The sequence below is a fragment of the Chelon labrosus genome (genome assembly GCF_963514085.1).
Source record: "Chelon labrosus genome assembly, chromosome: 1".
Lineage (NCBI taxonomy): Eukaryota > Metazoa > Chordata > Actinopteri > Mugiliformes > Mugilidae > Chelon > Chelon labrosus.
The window spans coordinates 6704847-6724390 of NC_140337.1; the positions used below are offsets into that span (position 1 = coordinate 6704847).

A 19544-nucleotide genomic window follows, 5' to 3' on the forward strand; every position below is an offset into this window, starting at 1 on the left:
AAGAAGGAGTTTAATAAGGAACATGGAAAGTATTGTTATTAGGATCAAAATGAGACAAGAGTGTTGGACCAACCTGTTACTGCATGCACCTGGAAAAGAGATTAAAAAAACACTTAAACTTGTCATCTATATTATCATAGTATTACTAAGAAAATGACTCACCCTTTCTGTAGCACCTCACCACCAGAAGCACAGGAATAATTAGTGAAATTCCACAAACCAGTCCAGCGACGAACGGTACAATGAATCGTAAGCTTTCATGACTGACACCTGAAATTATGAATAAATTTTACTAATTTATAAAATTATAAATATTCCATTCATCCAATCATTCATTCATCTTCTGTAAACGCTTGACAAACTGGGATGTTCAGAATTTTTTTTTATATGTGAAAGGATAAAAAAAGCAAGAAATTAACACCTACTACTCTGTCCAGTGATGTTGACTGCATTGCTGAAAGCTGATCCAGACTCACACCAGTACACTGCATTACTGTCCCCTAACCTATAAACAGTACATGTTGATCCAGTCATTGTCCCCCAGATAGAACAGTGTGACAGGAAGCCATCATCAGTAAACCTCCTCACTCTCCACTCAGTAGAGTTTCCCTCACAGCTCAGAGAGACAGAGTCAGAGGTGAAGTGCTGCACTCTGTCAGGATTCACTGTGAGAGACGCTGCTGAATGGAAATCTGAAAAATGAACCATGATGAAGAGTCGGACAACATGAAATCGATTGTATAATATTCATTCATTCATTCATCTTCTGTACCCTCTTATTCCTGTTAAGGGTCGCGGGGTATTGTATAATATAAATTGTATAAACAGAAATAATATTTTCCTATTAAAAAAAATCATGACTAATCTGGACAAATACTTCAAAATGAGTTTAAGTTCTTAATTTAAAGTTAAGAGAGAAACATCTATATTAAAAAACTTTAAAAACAAATGTTAAGTCACATAAAGTAATGCAATACATCTCAAACTATTTCAACCACACTGAGAGTATAAATGTAAACATCTATTTAACATGTAAGATAGTATTTAGTTTTTAAGACATGTTTTACTGGAAGCAGACCAGTAAGCCCTGGGTTAATAGAAAGGTAAAGAAATCCATAATCAAACATAGAAACTGACCTCCAGACCAGACAAACTGAGGTCGACTGTAATTCGTGTAAAACACTGGGTCTCCTCTTCCAGCTCTACACACATATCCTGCTGTGTGTGTCTGTCCATCAATGATGTAGGAATTTTGTTCAGTTCCATTGATGCTACCAGGAAGCAGCTCATAGTTGTAAGATGGATACTTGTGTGATAGATCAGGAACAGCTTTATACCAGTAAAACCTCCATCCTGCAGATGGATGTTCAAGCTCACAGCTCAGAGTTACTGAGGCTCCAGGACTCAGCCATGATGGAGACACAGAGAGGACAGGTTGGGGTTTACCTGTTGGAAGAGATTTTATCAGAATGAAAACATGTTACTATGTACTGATGGTAGATTACATTCAACATTTGTGTCCTGCATAGTTGTCATTTCTCTATAAATGGTTTCCTGTCATCTTTCAATATATACTACATACATTAGATTATTAGACATTTTTGTAAATAACTTTCATGACTGGTGATGTGACTTTGTTGAAAATCATAAATGGTATGATTCATCAAACATACAGGACAACAAACATTTAGAAGACAGAACAGAACAACTGAAATTTGAAAATTAATCGTATGGAGGTTAAATTCAGGCAAATGTCTTTATCAACTACTGACTATCAGGTGGAACTCTGTAAGACTATAGATGTAATACACATGTCATACTTTGGACAATAAAGACAGATCACAAAAGAAACATGACTTACCAGATACTGACAATGTGATGGCTTTACTCCACTCTGTTGAAGAATATGAGTCATCTCTGTGTCTACTCTTACACATGTAGTCTCCACTGCTGGACTCAGAAGCAGTTAAAGTCCAGTATTTATTGTTTGTCCAGACTATAGATGACCTGGGTGTTCTCCATTCATACTTCCACTCAGTGTCTTCACCTCCCTGGACCTCACATGTCAGAGTGATCTTCTCACCTCTGAATATCTGAGGCCAGTTGGGTTGTCGTGTTACAACAGCCTTGTTGGAAACTGTTTCCACCAGATATGAAAAGTTGGGACACAAATAGAAACATGAAATCAACAGAGAAAACTGAACATTGAGAGACAGACAACCATTCACACTCACACACACACCTAGGCCAGTTTAGAATCACCAATTAACCTAATGAGCATGTCTTTGGATGGTGGAAGGAAGCTGGAGTACCCGGGGAGAACCCACGCAGACACAGAGAGAACATGCAAACTCCACACAGAAAGGCCAGCCGGCACAGAAAGGCCAGCCGGCCCATGGATTCGAACCGAATCTTGCTGTGAGGCATCAGTGCTAACCACCTCGCCACTGTGCCGCCCATCATGAAATCATGAATATTTCAAACTAAACAACTGAACTCACAGGTTATCTCAATGGTGACATCGTCACTAATATCACTGTAGTAAACTGGTTCTCCTCTTCCTCCTCTGCACCGGTAGATTCCTCCTTGTGATACACTGATAACTCTGTTTTCTCCATCATTTGTTCTGACTTGAACTTCAGAGGTGTCTGTGGTACGTCTGAACCACTCATATTTCCATCCAGCAGAGGTCTCTACAGAGCAGGTCAGTGTCACTCTGCCTCCTACTGGTATGGTTGTTGGTCCTGCTGTCAGTGTGGCCCTGGGTCTATCTGATTTTGTGGGAAAAAAAATAAAAAATTAAATGTAGTATTTATGGGATTTGTTTTATGTTTTTAAAACAGTTCTTCCCTTTTTTCAAATTCGAAAATATGTTACTGCTCTCCACCCTGAGAATCCCTCTATGTTAATTAATGGTTATTTTCTCTGTAGTTTCAGATACTTTGAATCATCTTGATTTGTGTCCATTTTGTCAAGGTGTCAGAGCTCCATCAACTTTGGTTTGGAATCTCAAAATAAACACAGTATGACTGCTTCTGTAATAATTAGAAATAAAAAGTTACCTTGACGTGTAATTCTTGATATGTCCAGTTCAGTCACATCTTTTTTCAGTTTATTTTTCACATGTTTATCTACAATACCTTTTATTTTATATCAAAGATCATACGTGTGGTCATTCTAGATAACAGTATCAGGAAGTGAGAAAAGTAGCTCAGGTCCTGGTCAAGTTTTACAGTATTCTAATAAATGTTTAGAGTGTAGAAGTAATTAAATGTTCAAAGTATTACTAAATTAATATGCATATTTTAACAGGAATCATTAATTAGTGTTGTTGATAAAATATCCAGGTCTTACCAGATACAGTTAAAGTGACAGTATTACTACACTTTGTCCGATGTGATATCTTGTGGTGACCACAGCACTGATATCCACCACTGTGACCTGAAGACTTAAGTTCTAATGTGTAGCATTGATATATGTTGTAGGGAACAAATTCTCGTCCATCCTTTTTGATTTTATAATCCCAGTCAGTGTGTCCTCCTTCCTTCATGTCACATGTGAAGGTAACAGACTCTCCAGTGAACAAAGGTGACCAGTAGGGGTCAGTAGTCAGCACAGCATCTAGAAGCAACATGAACATACAGTTGGGAATGAAAAACACTTTTAGCAAATATGGTAGACACAATCTGTGTCAGTACATACAGTAAAAAGAAACATGATGCAGCAGGTTGAGATTATTTTTTAGAGAATAATTAAAAACAAAGACAAGAAAGTTAAAACTGTTTAATCACCTTGAGCATGTCCTTTGTAGAGGAGTGTATAGAGCACTACAATAAAGGAGGAAATGTCAGACATTAAGAGACTAAAACAAACTAACATTTAATAAGAAATATTTAATGTGTAACATGAGCATGAAGGATGCATTAGAGGATCACTACTACAAACATAACCAAGTGTTCCTGAGATATGAGAGGAAAACTCTCTGAGGAATCTGAGCCAATGTGATGGCAGTATCTATAGCTCCACATCTGAAATAAAATATAGAGACATGCATCCACCCTCACAACATTCAATGGAGGAATCAGGGGTCGTGTTATCCGAATATTTTTCCGTCACTGACCATTTTTTTAAAACTGTGATGGAAAAATCTGAAGGCCATCTGTCATTTTAACAGATTGCAATTCACACCCCTGATCACTTGGTGGCGAGTGACATTATTAATTGGCTCTTGTCTCTATATATATACACACACACATACACATACACATATATATATGTCATGTCTATGTCTATGTGGCTAACGGCTACCAAAATTGAATTTGCATACCACCAAAGCACTTAAGCACTTCAACCCTATGGTGCCATCTAAGAGCTGTTAGTGCTAGCAGTCCTGGGATTATGACGGGATTTTTATGGCCCTCTCAGTCAAAATGGCAGACAGCGAAAAAGTCTAGCGCAACCTCTGAGAGGAATATACTATATGTTTATGGCTGCAGACCCTCCCACACACTGCAGTGGACCAGGAAATGGACCAGACCATCACCTGTGACATCACAGGGATGGGAGGATGGGGTGGGGGTGGGGGTGGGGGGGAGGGGTCTGAAAGTAACATACTCACAGAATAAGCCCAGCTCACAGAGCAAAGTGTGTCTCATCTTCACATTAAGATTTCATCTGATGAAACTGCAGAAACCACAAAATAAATAAATAAATAAAATCCAAACTAACCATAGTCTGACCACAGGCAACCCTCTCATGGCACTGCAGAAATATATAAATATATCAGACTGCATCTCACACAAAGGTCTGTGCATTGCTTTAAATAAACTCGAACATGATAGCAACAGACAACAAGACATGAACAAAACAACTTGAGCATAGAAACATCAAGAGGTCAAGAACAGCCAAGAGGTTTCTGAATATCCATATGATCATCCTGTAGACTACTGCTGTCTTACAAAGAGACAGTGATTCTTGATGCTACTGTAAAGGCTGCTGCATAAAGTCATTACAATCACATGTTTGAAAGATACAATAAATACTTTTCCATGTAGAATGAGTAGAGGACCTACTGATAACAAGAGGTGTCATACTCACTAAGTTCAGCACAGCAGCTGGAGGGAATCCATGCAGGTTTTAAACTACAATCTGAAAATATGATTATTCTTCATCTTAAATCCCAAAGCTGAGCTTCACCAGTGTAAAGTCTGTCAAACTGAACACTCTCTACATGTCTTCTCCTTCTACTGAAACTCTGGAGTCAAATGTGGCCATGACTTCATTCACAGGAAGTGATCAAAACAGAAATAGTGTAGAGAAAAAGGAGCGAACATGATGATGAAGTCCTCCCCCCTCTCTGATGCATTAGAAGTAGCTGTAGCTCTAATCAAATGTGGTTATCATTAAGATGAGAAGTGCAGAAGAACCTGCAGAAGCTAGACTGATTAAACTGATGAACCCCTCTATGAGAAAGTACACCAGAAACAATGACACCATTTACAGCAGAAACAACCTGGGAGACTTCTTCTCTTCTTGTTTTCATGCAAATCTTGACAAATGTTTCTTCAAATCACTGTTTTCACTGATTAAATCTAATTTCTCCTGCTTCAGAGAAACATTTACCATTTGAATTTGAGGTAACAACTCATCTGCAGCATAAGAAGACAAAGATAGAACTGAGAAATGTCTCACTTCCTGTCCAGCTACTGCAAACTTACCTCTTGATCCTATTCCCTGTTGTGTATTTAACGTAACATCCACTCCACCTGCACCCATACTGCTGGTTATCTAAAGGGAGGTGTGTGCAGATACAAAATGTGTATGCATGCAAACAAAAACAGTAGACAGAGTAGTTTTCTAAAATGTCTGGGATGAATTGTTGGCCTTCCTGGACATGTGTTGGCTCCTGAGAACAATAGTTTCAACACAACTCTATCACAGTGGTTGATCTGAGCACACGTCACTTTCACACATCAGTTAGGAAGTGCTGCTCTGTATAAATAATATCAGTGAGAACAAAGAACATTTGAACCATGGGGGAGCACTTTGAACGTGTTTAGAGATATGTGAGGAGGATCTTTAAATCTGAGGCCTTTAGAGACTTTGAATGAAGAAATATCTCTCCAAGAGATTTAGTGATGCTGTCATGTTGTCTGCTTGACAAACTGAATTAATGAAAGTTAAGAAATAAATGTTACTGAACCCTGTTATTCTAGTTTAAAGGCATATTAAATGATGACTGTGCTCTTTGTCTGCATTCCTCATTCCTCTCTGCTGTGAGCTGAAAGCTGATAGTCAGCTAGTCATCTACTGAACGGCAGACATTTAGTTTGAAGCACAGGCTGCATTTCCTCTTTTCAAGGTGGCTCAGTTAGAAATGATGAGGTCATTGATTGTCAGTAGATAGAAATAAGCCTGTAGCAGAATGGACAGTTAGTAACTCCATTCTTTCTACTCATGGAGACACCTACAGGTCAGAAAACAATGTGCTCTAACAAAAGTCTTCCAGTCTTCAGCTGAGCTTGTTGCTGCTGACTGTGACCATAGACTGTTCATTGTGACACATGGTGGCAGTGCTGCACACAACAAAAGCACTACAAGTAGAAAGGACAGTAAGAATGGAGCAAAAGCAGCACAAGAGACACACATTGATGGATACCAAAAACACTTCCAGAAAACTCAACAATGATTCAGTCATTTAAACATTGAATTCACTTTAATGAACTGAGTTATTGATGAGACTAAATAGAAAGAAAGTAGAATACATATTATGTTATAGTATATTCTCTTGTTTCACTGATGATGCTCCTCTCTTTATGGACCCGTGATGAAACAACAATCTGGGTTTGTCATTTATTATTTAGATAATCTTTTTCTCAATATGTCATGAGATTGTGTTTTTTAACTCTTCATTAACTCTATAACATTATCAGTGAGATCTGATAAAGAAACAGGGTTGGAGAAACTCTCCTCCAGTCTTACAAAGGTGGGACTATTTTTGTTTAGATGCTGATGAAATTACCCCCGTTGTGTTTTGGTCATTGTCGCTTGTCGTCTTTACACACGTACTGGTACTGTTACCAACAGCTGTGTGCTGTTGAACTGATAACAGTTTCGGCTCACGAGTGAGACCTCTCGAGATTCTGAGGACCTTTGACAGATGCCGGTTTCCCGCCTTAGATGTTGGTTGTCGTTTAACAACTGTGAGCATCTAACTTACTTATTCTTGCACCAATTACATCCAGCTGGTTGACAGCTGTTGTGACCCAGGATGCCAGAATAGTCGGGGACAGGAGGAAATTGTTTTGTAGGATTCCCAAAGATCTCGCAAGATGGCAGATGTAGATTACTGCAACAAAACGAGAAAGAAGCAGGCACAAGAAAACAGAGCGGTGGGAACATTTGCATCGTTTGCAGAGCATGCTGCTGGCCCTGCAGAGATGCGTGTTGAAAGCAACAGCCCTGCTCAATGTATCACTCATGTACATTTCTGGCAATGGTTTGTATATCACTTGCAGGTTATAGTTCTGCAGGGCCAGCAGCATGCTCTGCAAATGCTTGGGAGCATTAAGGAGAGGCTTACTGAAGATCGCTATGAGAGGCTTGTGATCAGTCTCCGCTGTGATTGTATCCCATATCCCATCCATACAAGTAATGATGGCAGCGCTGGCAGGCAAATACTATGCTGAGGCATTCTTTCTCAATCTGTGTATAGTTCTGCTCTGTAGGGGTGAGAGCCCTCGAAGCGAAGGCAATCGGCTGTCCCTCCTGCATCAGACAGCAGCTCAAACCATGCTGGCTGGAGTCACTCTGCACAGTGACAGGTTTTGACAGATCGTATTGCAGCACTAGCGTCATTGTCACCAGGCTCTTTATCTCCCCCACAGCCGCTTCGTGCTTCAGCAGCCAGTACCCTACTGCATCCTTGTCCGTGAGCCTCCTCAGGGGCTCGCACACTTCAGACAGCTGCGGAAGAAACTTAGCCAGGTAAGTCAGGAATCCAATAAGAAAATGCTGCAAGGCTCAATTTGCTCGGTATGGGCAGCCTGACAGGGTCATCTCAGACAATGGGCCCCAGTTTGCCTGTGCTCAGTTTCACCAGTTTTCAGTGGAGTGGGAGTTTGAGCATATCACTTCTTCACCAAGGCATCCCAAGGCCAACGGAAAGGCAGAGGCAGCTGTCGAAATTTCAAAGAATTTATGCAAGAAGGCACTCAGAGATGGTAAAGATGCATGGAAGGCAATATTGCAATGGAGAAACACCCCTACAGAGGGAATGGACCTGCAGTCCTGCCCTGCATCTGCTGGTGGCGTCTACACTCCTTGAGCCGCGAGTCATTACAGATGTGATTGACAAATTACGTCACAGAAAGCAGGTCCCTAAACTCATCTATGACAGAACTGCTAAGGATTTGCCCGAGCTCGCCATGGGAGATGCAGTTCAGATGAAACCACCACTAGGGGATAGGACAGGCATCTGGCGGCGAGAGATGTGTCTGAGGAAGGTGGCTCCACGGTCATATCTGGTGGAGGTCAAGGGTTCACTCTATCGTCGCAGTCGGGTCAATCTATGTGTGGCAGAGCCACTGTCAGCACATGACACTATGACTGGGTCGGAGGTGTCCACATCAGAAGACAGTGGGTTTCAGGCACCACGTGAATGGACTGAGTGTGAGGGAGCATGCATGTCCTCTCCTGCTCCCAGCAGGCTTCATGGTGGTCTGCATACCTCTGGCCTACCAGAGACTTCAGGCACTGCCATTGTCTCTTCTCCTTCCCCGTCCCCTGCTTGCTCCCGCTATGGCCGATGTATTTACTGAAAGAGCAGATTTAGATTAAGTTCACATTGTTGGCAAAACTATGTAGTTGGCCAAAATTTTAGTACTTTTAGTCAGTGTTCGAATTATACCATGAGCTTCGGGTTACCGCTATTTTGACTGGTGACGTCACTCTCCGTTTTATATAGGCTTACACACACGATTTCACACTTGTGGTTCACAGTCAATTTTCCTTCGAAATATAGGTCATATGACCGTGGCTGGCTGGCCGACAAGGTAAAAAAAACTAATCATACTAGCAAGCACAATGCACCCTACACGTTATAGGAAGGGTTGAATTCGGGAACAGATAAACAATGTTTCACGGTGCGCCCCTTGCGTAAAATTGCGCGCCACAGTCAAAAAATATTTTTCGGTATAGCAGTGCAATGCAAACATGGAAATGCATACAGACCAATAGCACAGATTACCGAAATGTCAAACACCCAACTTAAATGTAAAATCCAGAATTATTAACAGATGGGCTACAGAAAAATTCCCGTTTAATAGCCAAGTTCACCTAGCCTAATACAAGGCCTGCACACTGTGCATTTGTTTTAGTTCGTCAGTATTTCCACCATATTTTTAGCGACCACTAGATGGCCCTATTGTCCATTCGATCGATGCCTCATCTTAGCATACTTCCCAGTTTTGTGTAGATTCATATGCATTATAATAAAACAACACAAAAGGGTGTATGTGCTTTTCAAAGCAATATGTAATCATTTTACTATCAAAATTCAGGATGACGAAAGTATCAATCCAACATGTAAACCTCAACAGTTATTATTATTATCAATCAAACTTCAATTAAATGAAATTTAAATAAAATGAAAAGTTAAGTCAATCAACCAATTATGTATCTTTACAAGTTAAGGGTATCAATCAATCATGTTACATTGAAAAGCTAAGCCAAGTTAAGACAATCAACCAATGATGTATATATTAATTTAAGAGTATTTATCTATCAGTCAGTCAATTATGTTACAATGAAAGGTCAAGCAACCAACATCACATTTGAAAGCTTTAAAAGACTCAATCAAATATGTTGCCTTGACCAAGATGTAATCATTTTACTATCAAAATTCAGGATTATGAATGTATCAATCCATCATGTACACCTTAACAGTTATTATTATCAATCAAACTACAATGAAATGAAATACAATGAAAAGTTAAGTCAATCAACCAATTATGTATCTTTACAAGTTAAGGGTAATCAATCAATCCTGTTACATTGAAAAGACTCATTCATTAAATTATCTTGAAAAAACTGACCACACTGGTCTTGGCTGGCAATCTTTCCCCTTTCGCCCTGGAACCCATGATGTTGAAAGGCAATGGCCAGATTTCCCCAAGACTCTACAAATGGAGTGGGGTCAAAGCTGTCTATTGGTGGCCCATTCAAATCCAAAAACAGGAGAGAGGTGAGACTGTCGACACACAGTTTATTACGTGCTTTCCTGTCAGTGTCATTCAATGCAGAAAACCCTCTCTCGCATTCTGCAGAGGTTCCCATATAGGTCTTGCTAGCAATTATGAGTGGTTTAAGTGTGTCTCCTTCCTTTCTGCCATCTTTGAAATCTCTGAAATCCTGTACTGCCTCTCTGCATCGTTCTCCAAGCAACTTGGCCAACAAGTGGACCTCCGCTTCCCCATATAAAATGAGGTCTTCCTGGTTTTGTGGCCAGGTAGATTTATCTAGGGGCTGGAGCAGTTGCACCAGATCATCTGTTGGCATGCGAGCAGTCAAGTTGTCTACAACTGCCTGAAAAAACTGATGTCTATCAATCTTTCCTACACGGTCACCAACAAGGGTGACACCTTTGAACTGGCCAACTGACACACACTGCTCAGCCTTGGAGATAGACTTCCCACCCCGTGTTTTCATTGATGAAAGGATTTTGACAGTCTGTTGCACATAGAAAAAACTGCTGACAAGTGAGGAGTCTCTTTGCTGCAATTTCAGCGAAAGGCTCTGCAGTTCTCTTAAGATGTCCTTCATGCAGGCCAGATCATACAGGAAAGTTGAACTAGTAAGATACTTATAAAGTCCAAGGTACTTCTTCCTCATAATGTCTGTGTTACTGGCATCTTCACTCCCTGCTCTGAAGAATTTGGCCAGGGCCGGGTAGTTTCTCCAGACAGCTTTCACAGTCTGAAAGCTGCTTGACACCCACCTAATTGTAAATACCTGGCCAATCTTGAGCAGTTGCACGTTAAGATCTCCAGCTGCCTCAAGCAGCAACCGAGCAGTTTTGTGGGACTGGTTGAATAAACTATACAATTTGGAAATGAAAATCTCAAAATGGTTACAGCCAGAGACAGATTTAAGGGAGTCTCCTACAGCCAGTTCCAATCAGTGAGCTAGACAGTGAATAAATTTTATCTTTGGGAATTCTTGTTTAAGTTTAGTAATTACACCAGATTTACTATCAGTTAAAACTGAGGCCCCATCTGAAGCAACACTGATAAGATTATGTTGTAAAAAAACATCATCAAAGCCAGCTTCCCTCAGACTTCCTCTCAACGAATTATAAATGGAAGTGGCATCTGTGCCCTCCTTCAACTCAACTAGATCTAGGAAGACATTGTCAAGATCGCCATCTCCATTAACATCACATCAGATAAAAATAATCAGGTATGCCCGCCCAAACACAGTGCTCTCATCTATTGTAATAGAGATGCGGGAGTTCTTTTCTTTAATTGTTCTGACTAGCTTTTTTTCATTTCATGTGCAATGTGGTCTATGATTTCTGCGCAAGAGTGGTCTGATCGGTGCACCTCCCCCACTACAGCACCATTAAGTTCTTGGAGTGTCATAAGTGATGGCATCTTTCTGAATGCCAATCTCTCTTTAGCAACAGCATAAGCTGTTCTGAAGGAGCTGGTGGTTTCACGAATTAAATTAGCACTAATTTCCAAGATGTTTCTGGGTAATACATATTTTTTCCTCTGATTTTCAATCTCTATAGCTCTCTGGTGTGCTGCACTGTCACGGTGCTTGTAGATTTTCTTTGCCAGAGTTTTTTTTAGAACAGCTGCCAACTAGTCCATTCATCCATTGTTGTGAAAAGTGCATCCCGATATATTTGTCAGACAAGAGCAATGTCTTTGCGTCTCTGCAAGTGGCACAACCTAGCATTCCGTTTTGTCTTGAATATAACCATGGGTTTCTATCTTTCCACCCCAGCCACTGTTCTTGTGTCCAGCAGAATGGCGTTATCCCTGTCTCCTCATGGTCAATCCCTATAATAAACTAAAGGAAAAAAAGGCTATTAGGATGTGGTTTGGTGGCATACTGTGCAGATCTCTATGTCTAACAAACTCACCTCTTGGTCATGTCCTGACTGCTCATCGATTTGCTCCTGTCCTCCTCTTGCGTGCTCATGTTCACTACTTCCTGCTGCTTGTGTTTGTCCACTATATCCTCCTGCCTGTTCATTATCCTGCTCTTGCCTGCTTCTTTCTGCTGCCTGCTCATTGTCCTGCTCCCGTCTGCTTCTTCCTGCTGCCTGCTCCTGTCTACTTCTTCCTGCTGCCGGTTCATCATCCTGCTCCTGCAGAGGACCTATTTTCTTCATACACATTCACATTTTGTTAAATATATCAGCACTCATACCTTAATTATCTGTCTCTTAATTGTTATATGTCCCACTTACTGTTCTTTTACCACCAAAAAAATCCCTGATGTCTGGAACCGTCCCTTTTCTCTTACTCATAGTTGCTCTGTAAATTGCATTAATTTCACGTTTTAGTAGGATGACTGTAAGTGACTTCCCTCACATCAATGTTTTGAAATGAATGGCGTTTATTCGTGTGTTAACGTCAAACATTAAAATCCATAACGATTTTTAATGATTGTTTCACTTGCTGTAGTGGTGAATGTTCGTGAGTGAAGAAATCGTGCGCCACTGTATGTTGTTTGGAACGGGAGTGAAGACCTATCTCGCTCCTAAATAGCCTACAGATAGACTAGCCTAGCTAGCTTCTGCAGCAGTTCAAACTGACACACACACATTTGAGCACGTTTCCATCCGACAACTTTGTCCATGAGATAATAAACTGCTTGCATTAATGCAACCAGAATTTCCTTAGTTTCTCCAAGATACTGACAATATTTTCTTGGTGCAGAGAGCTTCAGGAGCTGCGTGAACTTTTAGCTATTTATCTAGCTACAGACTATGACTACATTATGGATGAGACAAATACTGAACAACCAAATTAAGACAGTTCTGAAAACCTGTTTAGATGGCGAGCTGCTCATAACATTTACCACAAAATACAACGCATGATGATATACATGGTAGTCAAAACCATAGGCAGAGTTTAAAGTTGATTCAGCCACTTACTCTTAATTTCGCACACACCAGCGCCTACGCCCGCACCCAGTAGGCTACGTACGTTTGACAGCTAGTGAAGAACCATAGCAAACAACTGAACGTACTGAGAAATGGTACATCCCAGTGGGGGTGAGGGTTTGAAAATCGTATTTCATTAGATTATTTCCTGAATTGATGTGATGGTAATACTGCATTTAAATACATACAATTTTGGAAAGGCTAACATTATATTATATTAAAAAATTTTCAGTACCCCCCAAACTATTATTTTCATCTACTTTGGGGGGGGTCTAAGTCTCATCTAGGGGAGTCAGACCCCCCCAATACCCCCCGTAATTCGAACCATGCTTTTAGTTATTTTTAGTATTTTTAGTTTTAGTAATTTTAGTAAGAATTTGGGTTACTTAAAGAAATGGGAGATGTTATGGATGGTATTATCAGTTATGACAGCATATCTGTGAAGAAGAGACACTTACCCTTCCAGTGACGACGACACTGCTTTTAGCTGACAATCTCTGGATGTGCTTCACGAAGCCTGACTGCGTCCATTGTATCCCTCCAGGCTCTTGTATGCTTTCAGTGACTCTCCGGAGTAGGACCAAGGAAAGTTAATGCGATACTTTTATATATATCTGGATACTGCAGGTCAGGAACTGAACTGTAAGAGCTGGCTGTTTCAGTGCTTGAAAAAAGCACACCTGAAGCATGATAAGGGTCCGTGATATCTAATCCTTGTACTGGTCAATTTCTGTTTAAAATGTGCAGTAAACTCTGACGCAGTAAACCACGCCATTCATTTTAGTTTTTCTGCCAATATGGCGGTGTCAACAAAAAAGTCATGTGACGCCCAGAGCTTTATAGCCAGTGTTGCAGCTTCTGTTTAAACTTTCAGAAGCCGCTACTCAGTGGGTCAATAAAGACAGTAGCATATCCAGCGTCACTTTAGTAATAACAAACACTTGAAAACACTTGTGAAAAACACTTCAACGGATTATAGGCTTAGGCAAAAAAAAAGGAATGAAAAACATTTCTGCGATCTGCTCTTTGCAGTCAAAAAACTGTCCCGCTTCCCACTCTCACCGGTGTCTGCATTACTCTGCCCAGGTGTCCAAAATCACTTCTCAATCACTGCAAGAGACAGCTCTGAGCCAAAACAGGAGGGGCAACCAACAATAAACGAAATTAGCAGTCCATAATACATATGCTACAATACAAACAAAATGATGTCCTAATAAATCAATTCATTTAAACGCCTGTTTTCAAATAAAGTTATAAATAAATGAAGTATAAATTAACCAAGATTAATTTTGGCCATTTGAGGACAACATGTGGACCGGCTGTGGCTCAGTAGGCTCAGTAGGTAGAGCGGGTCGTCCACGAACCAGAGGGGTAGCTATTTGATCCCCGGAATGTGCCACATGCCTTGAGCAAGACACTGAACCCCCAGTTGCTCCCAGTACAGAAAAGACTTGTCGGCAGCCCCAACATGCATTTTTCCTGAAGTAAAGGAGCTTGAGTTTACAATTGATCAACCAAAACTTTTTTAAAAAGTAAATTTACTGACTGACCTGAACGGGACATAGCAGCTGTCTGCTTAGTTTGTGGGTGTCCATTTATTCCAGTTAAGATGTTTATGAGCAATGAAATCCAAAACAAGAGGTTTGATTATATATTATTATTATATCATATGCGACTAGAAATGATTGTTGTGGTATTTATATTTATGAATCTGTGTTTATTGTTCTGCTTTTGCTTCCTTCTTACTGTCCTTTCCACATTGCTATTTTGTGTTTGGAAACATTGCCACACTTTCCCATCCTATCGACACAATCAGCAGCAACAACCTCTATTCCGCTTTTAGCTGCTTCTCTTTTGCCCTCCTGCCACAAAGCTCTGGTGATAGTACTATGTTAAGACATTTGTATCTGATGTGTTTTTAGGCAGGCCTATATGATGAAATAAATTCTTAAAATAACTTGCAATTTAGAAGCATGTGCCAACTTAGTTGGTATTTTGCAGCAGATCTGCAGGAAGTGTTGAAGTATTCTGTGGTCAAACACAGTGCTGTTGCGTGGGACTTGTTAAAGACAGAAGGAAGTTGGGATGGACTAATCAGACAGAAAAAAAGCATTAGAAGAAAACAAATGATCTCAAACTGGTGGTGTCTCTCAACCAGATCAACAGAGTGTCATTGCTGAATGTGAGGATGGGACATACTTTTCTGTCTGTGCTGTTGTTGACCTGTGAGTACCAGAGACCTTTCATCAACTATTTAGCTTCGTACATGTAGGCAGGATTTTGGCAGTTAACATGTTTTAGTTCAGGAGCCAAGAACTGTTAAATCATCACAGATAGTAATAATATTGGTTCATCAGCTCTGGTAATTTGACAGATTTGCTGTTGTTGCAGTTGTTGTCATTGTTTCATTGTGATGAATGTCTTAAATTACAACTTTTATTTTAGTGTTGAGTGCGCTCCTCTGCTGTGGACATGCTCAAGGTAACTGCTCTACAACTTTTTTAATTTACTTAATTTATTCATGGCACGTCTTATTTGCACCTGGCAGAAATATTTTCCATCTGAAAGAGAGATTAATATGGATAAAATGTGAACACAATCTTCTCCTAACCAAACTGAGATGGATAACTGAGAATAATTCAAAATCAAATGATAAATTGTAAGTCTTCAATGAGTTTCAGCTTCAGACGAGATGCAAACACATGTAGGTCTGCAATCCCTTCTGCCAGAAGTGGGTCAGAGCTGGATAGTTGCTGAATAGGTGACTATTTTCTCCCAGATGCAAATATACTCCCCCTCTATTATTCACTCAGGTTGAGTCTTCACCTGCTTTATCTCTTTCAGTCACATCCGCTTTCTCTGTTTCTGTCAGTGTTTTCTACGGTGGCCGAGAGGTGCAAACCAATATTACAAAATGTGACACACACATTTTAGAAAACATTTTTACATATCATAAAACAAAGTTACTTTGCCATAACACATCTACAAGTCCTCAAAACAATTTACATTTCAGAAAACAAATTAACAAGACGCGAAACACTTTTACAAGTCCCGAAATTTTTTTACAAATATCAACCATCATCCGGAAAGGCAATGTACTCACCCCAGGGTTGAACAGGAAGTGATAACGGGAGCGGCCAATACGAGTTGTTGTTGTGGTTGATGGAGTTCATTTTGACCCAAGATGGACAGCGATCGAGTGATGTTTTGCCCGTTTTGTGGGGCAACACATAAGCCGTGTAACGTCGCATTTTTTTAAATGTGCACTTGCTTTTGTTAAAGAGGTTTTGCAAATGTTAAAGTATGTGAACATGTGTTTTCTCAGTTGTTTTAGATCCACGATTCTCAAACTGTAGTTTGAGAAAAAGTGAGAAAGTATTTCAAGAGGTTTTGTTCCCTATACAAAAATGTAATAAATACTCGTTGCTTTGCTTTATTCTTTATTCATATATTTCCCGCTTTGAAATAATGAAGCTGTGGGTGACAAATTCACCTTAGGGTGCACTGAACTGCGGCCATGGTCCCGTTCTCCATTCCACAGTCAATCCTCAGTCTCACTGGAATGAGCACACATGACAGAAAATAGTGAGCGATCACGAAAAACAAAACCGTGTTACGCGGCTCATGTGTTTGCCGCAAAACGGGCAAAACATCACTCAGTCGCTGTCCATCTTGGGTCACCATAAACTCCATCAACGACAACAACAACTCCCGTTATCAGTTCCTGTTCAACCCCGGAGTTGGTACATTCCCTTTCCCGTTGATATTTGTAAATATGTTTCGGGACTTGTAAAAGTGTTATGGCAATGTAATTTTGTTTTATGATGTAAAAATGTTTTCTAAAATGTAAATTTGTCTCAAGCCCTGCGATAGACTGGCGACCTGTGCAGGGCGTACCCGTGCGACCCTTAACAGGACAAGCAGTTACAGAAAATGAATGAATGAATGAAATTTGCCTGAGGCTTTGTAAAAGTGTTTCACATTTTGTAATGTTGGTTTGCACCTCTCGGCCACCGTAGTTTTCACTATTTCAAACTATGAATCCACACAGATGCAGATGTGAGCTGTGCAATACAATAAGAGTGGGTGTATTCATATTGTTTACCCTACTGTATTAAACATACTGCATATTTGTTTGTTTCTAGATGCTGTGCTGACTACTGACCCCTACTGGTCACCTTTGTTCACTGGAGAGTCTGTTACCTTCATATGTGACATGAAGGAAGGAGGAGACACTGACTGGGATTATAAAATCAACAGGAGTGATCAACAAGTTCTCTCCAACAATACACACAAAGTCTACACATTAAATCCTCTTTCTACAGGTGACAGTGGTAAATATCAGTGTTGTGGTTGCCACAGGAGATCAAATGATACACTCACAGAAATGAATCATGGTAGAGTTTATTTTTAAGCATATAAATCTATTTGATTTTATTCAAATACTCATATTTTTAAAATGTATGTATTTAAATTAATTAAAATATGTATAATTCTGCCAATTCTAAAATATATTAAATGTAATTACTTAATACATATTAACATGGTTTAAATAATCAAAGCTTTGAAACAAACAGGATTCTTTTATTTAAAATGTATGTGATTGGTTTACAGACAACTTAGGGGAAGTGAAATCGGGAAACAGGAAGTGACATCGTTATATTCCGCTGGACGTGAACTTCATTACACGGACTGTGCTGCCTCAGGCTTAATGGTGAGTAATCCGAGTCATCCTTTGTCTACTTGCATACATTTGTGTATTATTCGTGCAGTTTTTTCTCATATTACATTAATATCAGTTCATTGATGATTAAATCTACGTAGTTTATCTTTAGGCCTACTACGTCGTGTGTACCGGCGCTCGCTAGCTAACGTTAGCTAGCAACTCACTAAACTTGGTGCTCTATGCGGAGTATGAAAATAATCAATGATGGCGAATTGAAATGCATTTCATTCAAAACTTTTCGGGTAGGGGTGCACGATAATTATCGGCCGATAACAGGAAATTATTACGTTATTATTACGTTACGCTGTGTGCACTGTGTGCAGAGCTGGCACATATGTTTCAGTTTCTAACCCTCTGAGGACGGATTGGGCGGTGAGTTCAGGATGGTCAAGGAGGAAAATGTCAGTGGCTTGGCTAGCCTCAGTACATGCATGTTAGTGTGTCTCTGACACTGACCAGCATGGAATCCTGTAATGTTTGTTTCAGAGTGAAGACATCAATGGGAGGCGTGATGGTGTGCTGAGCTGTCAGAGCATCTACCTCAGGGAAGACCTGGACACACTGGTCAAAGAATACGTGGTAAGTATGTCCTTCTGTCCTTTGTGCCAGATGTAATTAGTTTCCCTCCAGGTGTGCCAGATAAGATATGTGGCGTTCATGAGAATTGGATGGACATTAGGTCACACTGACCAGCAATAGTTTGAGTCCATTGCATTTTAAAACATTTTTTTTTGAGTAAGACATTCCCTCGAGGCGAAGGTGGTAATGCTGTCACTTGTAGAAAGTAAATCCACATGGTCTGGAGGAGTCTGAGCTTAAGGGTCGGGTCCTGGAACCTAAGCATCTCCAGTATGCCAGTGACGACAATTTTGCCCCAAACTAGAAGGTGAGGACACAGAAACTTAATCGTTCTCATAAAGCAGCAGTTATGTAATTGACACCTGTTTTGGAAATGTTATTTAGTAAGAAAGGCCTTGGTGTTTCACTAGGATGCATGTTGTGGACTGTCTGCTTATGAACTCAAACGCCTTGAGAACATCAGAGAGAAGGAAGCCTTCTCGTCTTCCTTGAAGTTATTGCAAGTAAGTGGACATGTTGACTGGAACTCTAACCAACACAAGACTGATCAACTGGTCTTTCTCTTCCTCTCTCTCTATCCTATCACTTTGTCTGTCTCCCCCTACTCTCTCCTTTCTGTCTCCCTCCCTCCCTCCTTCTGTGTCTGGCCATCTCCCTCTCTCTCTCCCTCTTCCCTCTATCTCTCCGTCCTTTTTCTCTCTTCCCCTAGGTCTTCTCCCTCCCTCTCTCTGTCTTGTTGATGATCATTGAATGTACAACTCCATTTATACATAATGTAACTTTTTGACTTTTTGTTTTGTTTTCCAGGCTTTTAGCAAGTCAAAGATCATGAGGTCATTGTGACCTTGAACTTGTGTCCATCTCATTCTCACGAACGCTATATGTACAGTACCTTAAAGGGATTTCTTTAAATTAACACGTGCTTGATGAGCTGCTTAGAATTTGGTCAAAGGTCAAGGTTAGGGTGACACAGCTCATTGTTCTCTGTTCCCTCCATCTTTCAGGACATTGAATGCAGTGAGGCCGAGGCAGACGTCGCAGGGACGACCATGGCAGTCTACC

At 40.4% G+C, this 19544-nt stretch overlaps 1 protein-coding gene across 1 annotated transcript in view; it reads right to left on the bottom strand.

Annotated features, from left to right (window-relative positions):
• Positions 1 to 1814: 1814 nt before the first annotated feature.
• The window catches only part of LOC311486542 (Fc receptor-like protein 5), a gene marked incomplete at its 3' end in the record, with an annotated part of 59391 nt that continues 41661 nt past the window's right edge, over positions 1815 to 19544 (bottom strand). The window contains exons 3-4 of the mRNA XM_084542421.1: positions 2502 to 2771; positions 1815 to 2137 (exon numbers count right to left, since the gene is read on the bottom strand). Coding sequence (XP_084398547.1) covers positions 1815 to 2137; positions 2502 to 2771 — 593 coding nt within the window. The remainder of the gene's footprint in view (positions 2138 to 2501; positions 2772 to 19544) is intronic.